Source organism: Vombatus ursinus, unplaced genomic scaffold, assembly GCF_900497805.2.
Source record: "Vombatus ursinus unplaced genomic scaffold, bare-nosed wombat genome assembly UNPS02014775.1, whole genome shotgun sequence".
NCBI lineage: Eukaryota > Metazoa > Chordata > Mammalia > Diprotodontia > Vombatidae > Vombatus > Vombatus ursinus.
In genome coordinates, this window is record NW_020954553.1 from 9,136,727 (window position 1) to 9,152,121 (window position 15,395).

The 15,395-nt window shown below is 49.2% G+C and overlaps 1 protein-coding gene and 1 long non-coding RNA gene across 3 annotated transcripts in view; one reads left to right on the forward strand and one right to left on the reverse strand.

Moving 5' to 3' along the window:
* The window catches only part of COL9A2 (collagen type IX alpha 2 chain), a 27,253-nt gene extending 18,368 nt beyond the window's left edge, over positions 1 to 8,885 (forward strand). Inside the window, exons 20-32 of the mRNA XM_027864518.1 lie at positions 1,680 to 1,724; positions 1,955 to 2,008; positions 2,731 to 2,784; positions 3,296 to 3,349; positions 3,583 to 3,654; positions 3,932 to 3,967; positions 4,656 to 4,700; positions 4,900 to 4,932; positions 5,684 to 5,830; positions 6,384 to 6,438; positions 6,796 to 6,984; positions 7,929 to 8,006; positions 8,453 to 8,885. Coding sequence (XP_027720319.1) covers positions 1,680 to 1,724; positions 1,955 to 2,008; positions 2,731 to 2,784; positions 3,296 to 3,349; positions 3,583 to 3,654; positions 3,932 to 3,967; positions 4,656 to 4,700; positions 4,900 to 4,932; positions 5,684 to 5,830; positions 6,384 to 6,438; positions 6,796 to 6,984; positions 7,929 to 8,006; positions 8,453 to 8,652 — 1,062 coding nt within the window. The 3' untranslated portion in view covers positions 8,653 to 8,885. The remainder of the gene's footprint in view (positions 1 to 1,679; positions 1,725 to 1,954; positions 2,009 to 2,730; positions 2,785 to 3,295; positions 3,350 to 3,582; positions 3,655 to 3,931; positions 3,968 to 4,655; positions 4,701 to 4,899; positions 4,933 to 5,683; positions 5,831 to 6,383; positions 6,439 to 6,795; positions 6,985 to 7,928; positions 8,007 to 8,452) is intronic.
* LOC114044829 lies at positions 6,898 to 10,176 on the reverse strand. Of its 2 annotated transcripts, none has more exons than XR_003569302.1 (3): positions 10,070 to 10,176; positions 8,870 to 9,295; positions 6,898 to 8,378 (listed from the first exon to the last, which is right to left on the reverse strand). It is a non-coding gene; the product is annotated as an uncharacterized LOC114044829 (long non-coding RNA). The 2 variants fall into 2 exon arrangements; XR_003569303.1 differs by lacking the exon at positions 10,070 to 10,176 and having other exon boundaries at positions 8,870 to 9,029; positions 9,138 to 9,228.
* Positions 10,177 to 15,395: the final 5,219 nt, after the last annotated feature.

Below are 15,395 nucleotides of genomic sequence, written 5' to 3' on the forward strand. Positions count from 1 at the left end.
CTCACTTCCTCTCTGAGCCTCAGTTTTTCCTCTGTAAAATGGGGGTGTCCCCAAGGCCCCTCCAGGTTCTGTCCTTCTAAGTTCTAAGGTCCTTACCAGGCTTAATGTTCTCTGTTCAAAGCTCCCTCCCAGCTCTGACATTCCAGGCTCCAAAACCTTTCCAGCTCTACATCACATGGCACAGACCTCCTCATAGGATTACAGACTGTCCAAAGCATGGTGGGAAGAATTTGGGTCAGAGGATCTGGGTGCAAATCCTGGCCCTGCTACTTGTGTGGTGTTGGGCAGGTCACTTAACTTCTCTGGCCTCAGTTTCCTCTTCTGTAAAATGAGGAAATGGGACTAGATGACCTCCACCATCCTTTTTGCATTTCTAGGGACCTTAGAGGGCATTTAGTCCAACTGGCACCTGAGCAAGGATCCCCTGACCATTCTAATAAATCAAATTAGAAGCAACAGGTAGAAGTATATGGAAGCATATTTTGGCTCAGCATAAGTAAACACATCCCAGGCATTAGGGCTGTCCCCACGTCGAATGAGCTACCTCAGGAAATGGTGAGCTCTCTGTCTCTGGAAGTCTTCGGATAGAGGTTAGAAGAGCATTAGTTTGGGTCTAGTTGGCATGTTTTCTGCACCTACTACACGCTAGGCACTGAGCAAACTCAGTGCTCTCCAGCTCTGAGATTCTGAGATCCTGTGGACTCTGGCTCCCATAACTCCCTTTACTCAGTGTGACTCCTCTTGACCTTCCCAGTTCCCTCTCCCCTTCTCCCCCAGTTCAGGTGGTTGGCTGACCATGGAGCTGTTTTGTGGGGGACAGATGGACCATGGAACACTCACCTGCAATAGGCATGGTCATAAGCTACTGGATTTAGGTTCATTCCCAGCCATTATGGGGCTTCTGGATGGTGACCAAATCCCACCATCAGCAGTCCTGGGCTAGCTAGGGAGGGTCTCTCCTGCTACTTCCTGGTTGCGTGAGGGTAGGTGAGTCTCTTATCCTATCTGGGTAAATTTCTCCATTGGCAAGCCTCTTATTTACCCTATGTGGGTAAGTTTCTCCATCCTGGCCCTGTATTTTGCATCAGCAAAATGAGAAAATTGGATGAGTTCAGAGGTTCTCAACCTGGGGTCCACGGAGTTTGTGGATAGATTTCAAAGGGTTAGTGAATTTGGATGAGGGAAAATTATATCTTTATTTCAGTATATCAGTTTCCTTTTGTAATCTTATTTTATACATTTAAAACTATTATTCTGAGAAGGGGCCCATAGGTTTCACTAGACTGCCAGAAGGGTCCATGGTACAAAAAAGGTTAAGAACAACTGGATTAGGTGATCTCCACTACTCACAGCCCTGGTAATGTAGTGGCTAAAGCACTGGACTTGGAGTTAGAAAGACCTGAGTTCAAACCCTAACTTGGATAGTTACTACTTGCCAGGTAAGTCACTTAAGTTCTCTGAGGCTCAGTTTCCTCATCTGTAAAATGAGGCAGTTGGTTTTGATGACCTCTCAGATCCCTTCCAGCTGTCAATCTATGACCCTATGATTCTGGCCTGTCTCCCCTGGCTTCTCTCCTCTTTCTGATGGTTGCCCCAAGATTGTGTCTGGGCCTCTGGGGATGGCCTGGAGCCTCCCTAGATGCTATCAGTAGGACCATCACGCTCTTTTCTCTCTACAGGGTTTGCCAGGTCAGCCAGGGACCAAAGGAGAACCAGGAGACAAGGTGAGGGGGTTTCCCACTGGGGACATTCTGGGCATGGAAGGGAAAGGTCTGGAGGATTGGGAGATTCCAAAGTGGAAGCCTGGACTGTGCCACTTGCAAGCAGGGCTTAGGAGTGGGGCCACCCCATGCTTCTCTGAGGGGATGCTGTGGGGTTAATGGAGGAGGGTTGTGCAGTGGCCAGTCTGGAGCTGAGGCCAGGGCTGAGCTGCCTCTGCTCGGTTTTTCCACAGGGTGAGCCTGGCCAGAGGGGTTTCCCAGGATTGTCTGGCCCCCCCGGGAAGCCGGTAAGTGAAGCTGCTCGAGTGATTGTCCCCAAAAGAAGCAGATATTACACTTGAATAGAAGAGATCGCACACCCCCAGCCTCTGCCTGCCCTTATGATGCAATGGGCTAGTGAACACAGAGCAGGCGGGCTACGCCAGGGCCAGGGGCTTAGAAAGTTTACATTAAAGCCTAGTCTCTGGGTTCTAGATCAATAATTCCCTCCCCTTCTAATTTCCTCTTCCATAAAAACAAGATTGGATTTGATGATTTCCGAGTTCCTTGCTAACATTTTGTGCCAACATATACGTACCAACATATAAACCAGTAGAGGACTGAATAAAAGCAGAAGACCAAGATGGGGGAGTGTTAATGTCTGGGCTAAGTACAACTTGGGAGGGAAATCTGCCCTGAGAGCTCTGGGTCCAGGCAGGATGGGGTCAGGGCCCGTGTTGGCCCTTACCTAATTAATCCAGGAGGGCTTTCTGGAGGAGGTGGATAGAATGCTGAACTTGGCTTTGAATCTTACCTCAGATACTTACTAGCTGTGTATCCCTGGGCAAGTCACTTAATCTGCATGTACCTCACTTTTCCTCATCTGCAAAATGAGGGAATTGGGCCCGATAGCCTGCAAGGTCACTTGCAGCTCCAGTGATTCTGTCATTAGGCAGAGTAAGGTATCCCAGGCACATGGGCAGGGCTGCAGTCCCTGCGGTACTAACTGCACCCCACCTCTGTCCCCCAGGGTGAACCTGGGCCTCAAGGAGAAATTGGCCCTCAGGGCATCCCAGGGCTGAAGGTAAGAAGGGAGTGGTTAAATTCTCCTTGGGAGGGTTCTGTAAGATCCCGTTTCCCCCCTGAGGGTTTGCTGTGTGTCTCTAGGGAGGTGGCTTTCTCTGTCTAGAGCCCCCTGGAGTGAGGCTCCCTAGCAGACAGAGCCCTGGGAGGGGCCTTGGAGGATCTGGGTCCAAGGCCAGACTCATCTCCTTAGTTGCCATGTGGCTAAAGTACTTAACCTCTCTGGGTTTGTTTTCTCATCCATAAAACTGGATAACACCATGTGTGCTGCTTCCCTCCCAGGGTTGTTTTGGGGAGCAGGTGATAGAGTATACATAAAGGATTCAGTACGCTTCAATAGAAAAAAAGAACTGCTATTATATGCCGTGAGAATAAAGATGACCTGACATAGGCAGGGTCCCTCTACCCAGCCTTGCTGAGCCACATCTGCATCTGTGGTTGGGGTGGGAGAGGTTGGGTGGCGCTGGGTTTCTCTGGCTTCCTTAATGACCCTCTCTGTTCCATCGTCTCAGGGTGACCAAGGCGAGAGAGGGCCCGTGGGGCAGCCAGGCCTACAAGGCAGAGTTGTAAGTGTGTGAACCCTGCGTGGGCCGGAGGATGGAGAAGGGAGGGCTATCATTCAGTCATGACGCACAGCCCAGGGTAGCGGGAGCAAGAGGAAGGAGAACACACCTGGCCTTTGGGGTGTCTTCTACAGCTCATTTCTACCCTCACCCCAGACCTTCTTACCATGGGCCTTTACATGGCCTCGAGACCTGAGAGTCCCCCATTCTCTGCACTGAGTTTTTTCTCTCTTCAGGGTGCCAAGGGGGAACAGGGGCCTCCAGGGATCCCGGGTCCCCAAGGTCTGCCAGGCGTCAAAGGAAACAAGGTAACAAATGGGTCCAAGAACATGGGGACACAATGGGGAAGCCAGAGGCCAGGAGCACAGATTGTGGGGCAGGGATGGAGTCAGGATCCCAGACAGGAGACAGGGAGCTAAGAAACCAGGCTGGGAACAGAAGGAGGGACCCTGAGCTTCTCAGGAGATTCTAGAGGCCTCCCAGAGGATGTATGGTGGGGGAAGGTACCAAGCTGGGGAGACTGGGGTGATTTGCAGAGTCCAGAGATCAAGGATTACCCCCTTCCCCACTTTGCTTTTCCAACAGGGCTTCCCAGGGAAGATCGGTTCCAGAGGCAGTAGTGTGAGTACCTGCACAGGAGGGGAGAGGCGGGGGTAGCAGAAGGACTGGGCCAGTCTGTGCCTTTTCTCAGGGACTCCCTGGTCAGTTCTGGGCAGTAAGAGTCCAGTTCTATTTGTCCCATTTTCTCTTACCACCTGTTAGTGCTGCACCTATTGCACCCTGGCTGTTCTGGATGCCTTGGGTACCCTATCTGCCACCATGACAGCTGATAAGCAGCATGGTACAATGGGAAAATCCCTCCCTGGCCTGAGTTTCATATTCTACTTCGAATTTATTCACTATTTGAGGATAGTGAATTCACTTACGAGGATACTTGTACTGCCCACCTCATATGGTTCATGAAGAAAATGCTTTGTGAACCGTAAAGAGGAAGAGAGATTGGAACTAGCTTAATAGCTCTTAGCATGGGACCCAGAGGGGCCCTGATTCCTTTCACCGCAATATTTCCAGCTGCCACCAGGAGGAGCAAAGTAAGTACCTTAGTGCATGCAGCCCCAAGGTAGGCCCCTGGTTCACCTCCACTTTCAGATAGGGCTCTCCCAAGGAAGGGGAAAATGAGGGAGGGAGAGACTCCATGGAGAATGGAGCCATTAGGAGAGGTGGGAGTAAGGCTTAGCTTGGCACCAATTCCTTCTACTCCCTTCTCCTACTGTCCTGTCTGCCACCTGATTGGGTCTTTCCTCTACAGGGTGATCCAGGTATGGAAGGTCTCCCTGGGGAGAAAGGAGAGAAGGTGAGCAGGTCCGAGGACATGGCTGGTCCCTGAGAGATCCCCAAGGGCAGAGGGAGACCCAGGTCTCAGCCCTGGGATCTGAAATGTCAAAAGCTGTGGCCCAGCTCTGAAAAGGAAGTTTGATGGGGCAGAGGAAGTGGTTCCAGGAGAGGGTCCCCATGGCTCCCATTGAAAAAGTGACTTTTTTGTTTCCCTCTAGGGAGAGTCTGGAGAACCAGGCCCCAAGGGACAGGTGGGTGACCATCAGACCATCTCTCTACCCATCCTGCTAGCTCCTCTTCCCTCCCTCTCTGTCTTTCCTTTTTCTTCCTTTTTATGCCCTCCTCTCATTTCTTTCCTCTTCTGCTCGCTATACTTCGGCTGCATAAAGAGATATGCTGGAACCAGCTCAAAATGGTTTACTAGAGCCAGTTGTTAAATGTTCAGTATGAGCAGTTATGCATCAGAAATTGGCAAACACTACAAATCTGGGCTCAATTCATTGTTTTGTTGATTGTCTAGACATAAGAAAATGATAGAGAAAATGTTAATAACGCAAATTAAACTTAAAAGTGTGTTGTGTGTAAATATTTTTTCCAGGAGCTGGTTGTTAAACATTTACTAGCACATTCCTGCTTCATGTTCTTCCTCTGCCTCTCTCCCCCTACCATTATAGAATTTAGAACTAGAAGGGGCATTGGAGAACTTCTAGTCAAACGCCATAACTTTGCAGATAAGAAAACTAAGGTTTAGAGAGGTAAGTGACCTGCCCAAGGTCACACATAGAGTAAGGATAACCTTGAGCAATTGCTTCACCTCTGGGCCTCAATTTCCTTATCTTCTCATCCTTTCCATTCCCCTCTTTCTGTCCCTTCTTTCTCCCTTGTTTCCCCCAAGTCTTGGGGATGGGAATGAGAGTGGAGGGATACATTAATGCCTACTCTGACTTTATTCTCCTTCCCACGGTTCCCACTGTGGGCCCCACCCTCTTCTCCCTACCACAGCAAGGCATTCGTGGGGAGACAGGCTTCCCTGGTCCCATGGGGGATGCAGGAGCCCCTGGAGTGCAGGGTTACCCAGGACCCCCAGGGCCTCGGGGGATCACTGGAGAAAGGGGCATCCCAGGTCTGCCTGGAAGACAAGGCGTGGCGGTGAGTTCCTCCCTCATCCTTGGGCTGCAGGTAGAGGAGAAACAGGCCAAAGCCAATATTCCTTCTCTAAGACCTCACTTAGAGAGTGATAGAGGAGGCCAGGCAGAACTTGTCTCTGAGATTCCTGGCGATCACTGGAGAGGCTGGGTCACATCCTGCAAGCCCATCTTGGGAGAGACATTGCGTCCCGGCCGATCTCCACTTTGGCAGCATCTACACCAGGAATGGGTTTGAGCCACAGCATGAGGAACTGAAGTCAGCTGGTCAATATACATTTATTAAGCACCCACTGTGTGCCAGGCACTGTGCTAAGCACTAGTGATACCAATATGAAAAAGAAGGCTGTCCCTGCCGTCAGGAAACACAATCCAATGGGGATCAGGGGAGCCAGGCCTGGAAGCAGGAGGGGCGGGATGTTCCCTTGGAGTACGGGCTTCCCGTGACCTCTGGGAGCCCAGGCTGTAAGGACTACCTGGGTTTTTGAGGTTGGGTTTGGGGAGGCCCTCAGAACCAGGGGGTGTCTCATTCCTACTTATTTGTTCTGGGCTTCCAGGGCCGGGACACCAGTGACCAGCACATCGTAGATGTGGTACTGAAGATGCTGCAGGGTGAGTGAGAGGGAAAGGGGGTAGAGCACGCATTTATAAAGCACCCACTATGTACCTGGCAGTGTGCAAGGCACTTTACAAATTTTTCCTTATTTGATCCTGGGATGACTGCGTGGGATCTGCAGGCCCTTAAGAAGAACAGGCATCCCCATCATCTTCCCCCTTCATGGTCTATAGGGCCCCTTTCTGAAGGATCTGACGAGGTGCCTTTGGGCAAAGGCCTTGTCGGGCAGTCTCTGCCCCTCTCTTGGCCTCAGTTTTTTCCCCTGTCTAATGGGGGCAGTGATCTGGAGTATCGCCCACACCAAGTCAAGTCAGCACCAGCTTCCTCACCCTCCTCTTCTCCTTACTTTCCAGAACAACTGGCCGAGGTGGCAGTAAGTGCCAAGCGAGAGGCCCTGGGTGGCATAGGAGGAATGGGCCCCCCAGGTCCCCCGGGCCCTCCTGGGTACCCGGGTAAGCAAGGGCCACACGGACACCCAGGCCCCCGAGGCATCCCTGGTATCATTGGCGCTGTGGGACAGATCGGCAACACAGGACCAAAGGGTAAGTAAGCAAAAGGGCCCTGCAAGGAGCCTGGGAGCTGGGACTGGTTCCAAGGCGCACAGGAAGGGCCAGGTGTGTTGGACTCAGAGGCAGTCAATCAGTCAACAACCTGCTTTGTGCCCAGCACTGTGCTGAGGGAATTAGAGGACCTGGATTGTTCTTGTCTTGGCTCTACCATATGGCCTACTGGGGCCTCAGTTTCCTCATCTGAAAAAACAAGGATAACAACCTTTACTCTCCCTATCTCACAGGGTTGTTGTGGAGGAAGCATTCTGTAAGCCTTGGAGTGCTATTCAAGTAGTCTCTCCTGATTTCCCCAGGTGTTAATGCCTCCCCACCAAAACCCCAGTGTATTCATTTGTATATATCCTGTACTTACTCTCTGTAAGCATGTTGCATCCTCCTGTAGAATATAAGCTCCTAGAGGGCAGGAATTGGTTCACTTTTGTACCTGTATTCCTATCACCCAGCGCAGTGCCCCCCCCCACTCACATGCATATATATTATATAGCAGGGGCTTCATAAATGCTTACTGAAAAAAATAGTGACAATAAGACTGCTAAGGATAATAGTAGAGCTACTTGTCCTAAGGCCATCTTGGCCTGCACACCATAAAAAAGGGAATGATAACAACAAACAACATGTTTGTTGCACAGAAGTGGCATGCTGGATGGAGGGCTCCTGCTATGCTTTGGGGCACCTGTATGTAGGTGCCCATATCCCCTCCTCACCCCCCTCCCCCAGCTGCCTGCTCTCCTTCCTAGCTTTCCTCCAAGGCTCATCTGGGGCTTCTTACTTGGAAGGGAGAGACATCATCTGATGAGGAAACAGGGCCCTGGGTTCGGAACCTCTCCTCTGGCCCTGGCCTTGCTCCTTCCTGGCTCCTCCCTGCTGGCCTTGGGCAGGGGGAGCCGAGCTCTGAGAGCCTCCTTTGCTCTTGGCAGGGAAACGCGGAGAGAAAGGAGAACGAGGGGATGAGGGTCATGGGCATCCCGGGCAGCCGGGGCCTCCAGGAATCCCAGGTGAGTGACAAGGGTGGGACAGCAGCCGGCTTCACCCCACTCCTCATTCCTTTCCTTCCCCACCACCCCCGAGGCAAAGGCCTGGCCACTCTGCATTAGAGTGGGATCAGGTGGGAATGGAGGGGACCTGTGGAGACATGGCAGTTGGGGAGGAGCTCTAAGGGGCAGGGGAGGTAGTTTTTTCTTTCATGACCACCTCTGCCACAGCCCAGATTTGAGGAGCCACTTAGAAAATTTCAGGAGACCCCGGCTCAATCCTGGAGAAGTTTCCGGCCAAGCAGGTTACCTGGGCAGGGTCCTGTTCTTGTGTGGTGTCCACAGCCTCAGTTTTCCCCCTCTGAGCAATGGGATGTCCTAAAAGTGGTTGGAAATCTGGGGACAAAAGATAGAAGATTGAATTGGGGTTTGATGGGATGCTAATGTTCTCTTCCCTCCCCCAAACTCAGGACTTCCTGGCCGGCCAGGCCAGGCCATCAATGGCAAAGATGGAGACCGTGGATCACCGGGTGCCCCAGGAGAGGCAGGTCGACCAGGCCTGCCTGGTCCCGTGGGGCTCCCAGGCTACTGTGACCCTGCAGCTTGCCTTGGGGCCTCGGCCTATGCTTCTGCCCGCCTCATGGAACCCGGGACCATCAAGGGGCCCTGAGCCAGGCCAGAGCGACAGGGGGTGGGCCCTGCTTCCCTTGCCCAATGGTCACCCCATCCCCTTTGATGGATACCCAGTCCCCCAGCCCAGAGGACATGAGGGGGTCAGCGGGCTGGTAGTCTACGGCCAAGCATCTTGGGAAATTCCAAATGAAGGAGCCATGAGGGGAAAGAAGAATCAGGCAGACCCCAGAGAGATCCGAGGGCCTCTTTCTTACCTTGGACCTCAGACTTTTCCCCCTGTGCTCCCACATCCAGATAAACTTCTTCACCCTCTCTTCTTCTCCTCTCGACTCTCCATCCTCCGGACACGTCGGATGGAGAGAGGGAGGTTCCTAGCCTCAGTCCCTTTTACAGGATAGACTGGTCACCGACATTCTGGGGTAGAAGCGTCCACACTCAGGCCAGCAGTTCAGGCTTCTCCCCCTCAGCTCTGTGTGAATATTTAAATGTACCCCCTCCTCCCCCATCCAGAGCTGGGCATACCCAGGCCAGAGCTGTCCAGATCCAGGGCTCCCCTTCCCAGATGGGGATGAGACGGCAGAGGGCTGGGGCTCTTGGGCCAAGGGCAGTGGTCACATAGCCTGTAACTGGGGGGTGGGGAGGAGGGTGGTGCCACGGCTGGGGAGAGAGTCCTCGAGCCACTGGAAAACCAAAGGGAGTGCAGTCATCTTCGGACACATACCTGTGTATATCTGTCATACTGTAGAATAAACTCCCCCACCTGCCCACCAAGCTGAAGCCCAACTGAGGTCTCAAATCCTGTTTAGCAGTAATGGTCGTGTGATCATGACTCTGTGTGTGTGTGTGTGTGTGTGTGTGTGTGTGTGTGTGTGTGTGTGTGTGTGTGTCCTAATAATGTGGGCTTAGGTGCATGACAGAGGAGGAAACAGAGCACTACGGGAGGTCAGGGGGCAAGGTCATTACTGACCAATGGATCAGTAGGTCAACAAGCATTTATTAAGCACCTACTATACTCCAGGCGCTGTGTTAAGTGCTGGGGACAGAAAAAAAATATTCCCCAACCTTAAGGAGCTCACAATCTAACGGGGGAGACAACATGCAAACAACCACGCACAAACAAGCAACAAACAGGATAAACTGAATAGGATTCACTGAAGGGAGGCACTAGAAATAAGAGCAATAGGAAAGGCTTCCTATAGAAGGTAGGATTTTAGCTGGGACTGGAGAAGATAGAGAAGAGGAGAAAGACTATTCCAGGCATAGACCAGGGAAGGCTTTCTGGAGGAAGGGGCTTTGGAGCTGGGTTTCAAAGGATGAATAGGAATTTTATTATAATATCTGGAGAGGTAGTATGGCAGAGGAGTGGATAAAGAGCTGGCTTCATGGTCAGGAAGACCTGGGTTCAAGTGTGGCCTTTGACACGCTGGCTGTATGACCCTGGCCTAGTCACTTACCCTCTCAAGGTAACTTTGCCTCAGCAACTTTCCACTCTATAAACTGCAGAGCAGGTATTGGTTCTCACTGGTGGAGGGAGTTTCCTTTCTCTACCAATGAAATCACAGGTCTGGATCAAAGGGAAAACAAGCACCTGATATGTCTAGGTTTCTACTTAAAGTGTACAGAGCACTTACATACACCTTCATTTGCTAGTTCTATGAAGCAGGTACTATAAGGCAATGGGGCCAAACGCATCCCTGTGGGCTGTATGTTGACTCAGCAAATCACAAATTGAAATTATCTATGTTGTATTCTATTTTGATTTTATTTAATTAACAAAATTTAATTTGATTTTGTTAAAAGTAATTTCTCCATTCCATTTCTGGGGTCCTGAGTTGACTCATCTATATCATACACTCATCATTATCACAGTTTCAGAGTTGAACAACACCTCACTGCCCCCTGGTCCAATCTATACACAAAAAGAGTCACCACTATAACACATTAGGTTTTTTATTTCCATTTTACAAATTCAGAAACTGAGACTAGGAGAGAGTAAGTCAGCATGTAAAAGGGAGGGAGAAGACATTCCAGGAAAAGGAATAGGATTGGGGCAGCTAGGTGGAGCAGTGGATAGAGCTCTGGCCTTGGAGTCAGGGGGACGTGAATTCAAATCCTACCTCAGACACTTGACACTTACTAGCTGTGTGACCTTGGGCAAGTCACTTAACCCTCATGGCCTCACAAAAAAAAAGCCAAAAAAAAGGAATAGGATTAAGGGAAACCAAGGAAAAGGCAGGAAGAGCGATGTTATGTTGGGGGGGAGGGGCAGAGAGAAGAATTAGATTTGACTGGAGATTAGAAGAGAGAAAACCCAAAGAATGAGGCATGGGGCCAGAAAGCCACTGGGGTCCCTTCCAAAGCTCAAATTCTATGGTTCTGCATCTTGAAGGCCAAGTAAGGAGGGAAAATTTAGTAAGTGGGGTGGTCAACAGTCTCAACTTTGGTAGCGTGGTCACGAAGGCTGAAGACTGAAAAAATATCATTGGACAGGGTGGTCTTAGTGATGGAGGGAGAGAGCAGCTGGGGAAGTCGAGGAGGCACCAGGTATAGACAACTTTTTTCAAGAAGTTATCAGTGAATGGCATGTATATAACCTACACCAAATTGCTTGCCTTCTCTATGAGATGGGGAGGGGAGGGATACAGGAAGAGAATTTGGAACTCAAAAAAAGACTTTTTTTTCTTTTAAATAGTATTTTATTTTTTCAATTACAGGTAAAGGCAGGTTTTTGGGGGGAGGGGCAATTGGGGGTTAAGTGACTTGCCCAGGGTCACACAGCTAGTAAGTATCAAGTGTTTGGTCTGAGGCTGGATTTGAACTCAGGTCCTCCTGACACCAGTGCCAGCGCTCTATCCAGTGTACCACCTAGCTACCCCCTTTTTTTTTTCCCCCAGTAAGGCAATCAGGGTTAAGTGACTTGCCCAGGGTCACACAGCTAGTAAGTGTCATGTGTCAAGTTTGAACTCAGGTCCTCCTGACTCCAAGGTCGGAGTTCTATCTCCTGCGCCACCTAGCTGCCCAAAGGCAGTTTTTAAGATTCATTTTTTTCATATAAAATTTTGAGTTCTAAATTTTCTCCCTCCCTCACCTCCCCCTTCCTTCAGACAGTAAGTGATTTGATATAGGTTATATATATACAATCATTAAAACATATTTCCATATTAGTCATGTTGTGAAAGAAGAAACAGAACAAAAGGGAAAAAAAAACTGCAAAAAAAAAAAAGTAAAAATAGTCTGCTTTGATCTGTATTCAGACTCCATCAGTTCTCCCTCTGGAGGTGGATAGCATTTTCCATCATGAGTCTTTTGGAATTGTCTTGGATCATTGTATTGCTGAGAAGAACTAAGGCTATCCTAACTGATCATTGCATAATGTTGCTGATACTGTGTACAATGTTCTGGTTCTGCTCACTTACTTTGCATCAGTGCATGGAAGTCTTTCCAGGTTAAAATAAAAATGAATGTTAAAAATTGTTTTTATATGTAATTGGGGGAAGAAACAAAATAGTAAGTAAAAAAAATAAAGTTAAAAAAATAATTTATCAGTGAATGAGAGGACAGTAGATGGGACAGGAGTCAGGTGATGGTAGAAGGGCTGAGCAAAGGTATTTTCAGAATTGAGAGCATTTTTCCACACGTAGGAAGGAGCTATTGAAGGGAAGACTGAAGATACATGAGACCTCACTTTAGAGAGCCTCATCTTTTCAGTGAAGTTAGAAGCTAAATCATTCGCTATATTTGGTGACTGGAGACCTGGTTGCCGCTGGGGGAAGAGATTACTCGGTACCCCTCCAGGATCAAATATAAAACCCTCTCTTTGGCATTCAGAGTCCTTCCTGCCTTTGCAGTCTTCTTATATCGTACAACACCCCCCTACATGCTCTCAAGCAAGTCAGTGGCCTCCTTACTCTTCCTCAAACACCACACTCAGTCTCCTGATGCCGGGCATTTCCGTGGTTGTCATCCACGCCTGAAATGTTCTCCTTCCTCATCTCTACCTTCTAGCTTCCCTCGCTTCCTTCAGGTTCCAGTCAAAATCGCACCTCCTCAGCCCCTCTTAATTCTAGCACCTTTCTCCTTTTGATTATCTCCTATTTATGCTGTCTATAGCTTGTTTGTACATAGTTGTTTACCCATTGTCTCCCCCATTAAACTATGAACTCCTAGAGAAGAGATTGCTAAGTTTTGCCTTTGTATCGCCAGCATTTAGCACAGCGCCTGGCACACAGTACGCTAATCGTCCCTCTGTACTCTGTCCCAGTCAGACCACAACTGTGTTCATTTCTGAGCACCGCATTATAGGGGGGACACTGATAAACTTCAGAATGCCCAGAGGAGGGCAACCAGAATGGTGAAGGGCCTTGAGTGGACTGGTTGAAGGAATTTAGCCTACAGAAGAAAACATTCAGTGGGGACAGGATAGTCATCCTCAAGTTTATGAAAGACTGCCAATGGAAAAGGGATTCAACTCATTCTGTTTGGCTCCAGAAGAATGGAGCAATGGAACTCCTGTTCACTGCCGCAAAGAGGTATATTTAGGCTTAATGTCAGAAAAAACAATTTTTCTAACAACCAGACAGAGTTGTCCAGAAATCAGAAAGAGCTGTCTCCTTCTTTAGTGGGCTTCCCTTCACAGAAGATTTTTTTTTTTTTGGCTAGGCAATGGGGTTAAGTGACTTGCCGAGGGTCACACAGTTAGTAACTGTCATGTGTCTGAGGCCAGATTTGAACTCAGGTCCTCCTGACCCCAGGGCCGGTGGTCTCTATCCACTGCACCACCCAGCTGCCCCCACAGAAGTCTTCAAGCAAAGGATGAACACTTGTCAGGTCTGTGGTAGCCAGAATTCTTTTTGAGGGACAGGCTGAACTAGATGGTGGTTGAGCTCTCTTTCAACTTTGAAATTCTGTGATTCTATATTTAGTCTTAGTGATGAGGGTGAAAAGGTGTATTCATGAGAGTGAAAGCGGAGGAGGGTGAGTGGAAGAAAACGTGGTTGAATTGCAATTTTGAGGGTGAGGTCAAAGAGGGGACACAACCTATGTGTGGCCAGAGAGGCATAGAAAGCGGAAGCTGAAAAACCGTGAGGTCACAATACTAGGATGGCCAGGACAGGGCAGAGCCATGAATTATTCTTCAGGAGTCTTTCTGATAGTCTCATTTGGGCAATTCTCTAATTACCTGTCAAGCTCTCTAATCAAGGCACTTCCTAGCTCAGAAGTGAATTAATTTTTCAAAAAATTATAACCCTATTAGGTTGGGAATCAGTTCACTCACCCATTGTGTGACCTTGGGTAAATCATGACCCAGCTCCCCGAGGTGCATTTCCCTATGAAATGAGGAGTTTGGACTAGATTCTCTCTCTCAGCTTTGATATTCTAGGATCAACTTCTATTTAGAAAGAACAGTGGATTTGGGACCTGAGGCTTGAGCTGAAATCTCAGCCCTCTCAAAACCTGGCTCCAACCTGTCTTCCCAACCTTACTGCACATCACTCCCCTTCATACCCTCTTTGGTCCAGCCTTCCTGCTCTTTCTCACTACACTGGCCGTCTCACCGTTCTTCACACACAAGATTGCATCTTCTTTGTCCAAGTCTTTGCCCTGGATGTTCCTCATGCCTACATTAGAATCCGGTTTCCTCCAAAGCTCAGCTCAGTCACCACCTTCCACCCTGAGACCTTTCCCGATTCCATAAACGGCTTCTGCTTCCTTCACAAACATCACCTTGTGCTTGGTGCACCTGCTGCCATGTTTATAAAAGCACACTTGCTGTCCCCCCTGATAAAATGTAAACTCTTTGAGAGGAGGGACTGTTTAATTTTTGTCTTTATGTCTCTACGGCCTAACATGGTGCCCGGCACACACAGTGGGCACTTAATAAATGCTTGCTGATTGAAAGCAGCTCAGGGAGGCCGGTGACCCAAGCAAGAATGGCCCAGTTTTAAATGCCTTGCTTGGTGCGGGCAGCTCTGAGCCCAAAGCTGTTAATCATGGGCCAAAGGAGGTCATAAGCCTAGAGATTAACCTTGCCCTGGATGGATGGAGGGATAAAGACGTTGAGGAGATGAGCCAAGTTAAATACATAAAAACGGCAGAAGGGCTAACACTCCATTGAAGTGATACAACTCATGTGATGTGAGCTTTCTCAACCTTAAGCCTTAACATCATTGCTTCTCTCCTCCCACAGGAGATTTCTGGATATTTCTGCTACACACTAACCTCATTTCCCTACCACCACCTCCTCCCCAAGGCCCTGCTTCAGCAGTCTCCCCTCTCTGTCTCACCAATCTTTAATCTCTCCCTCATTACTGGCTCCCTGAATCACAAATAATAGTTTTGTCTAGATCCTAACTATTCAGCTAACATCTCATTGCATTCCTTCCTTGACTGCTTAACCTACTGAGAATGTGGTCTACAAACAATGCCTTTACCCTAACCCTTATTACCTACCCTCTTCTCAATGCCCTGGAATTGGAATTCTGCCCTCATAACACCGCTCAAATTGCTACGGTCACTGATGACCCCGATTGTCAAATCCAAAGGCTTTTTAAATCAACCTACAGATTCCTTGGCTTCTTGTTTTTTGGAGGCAATCGGGGTAAAGTGACTTGCCCAGGGTCACACAGCTAGTATGTATCTGAATCCGGATTTGAACGCTGGCCCTTCTGACTCAAGGGCCGATGTTCTCTCCATTGCGCCGCCTAGCTGCCCCCCTTAGGTTTTGATGTTGGTTCAGTCTCACTCTCTCACTCACTCACACTCTCACTGGATGTGGGCATG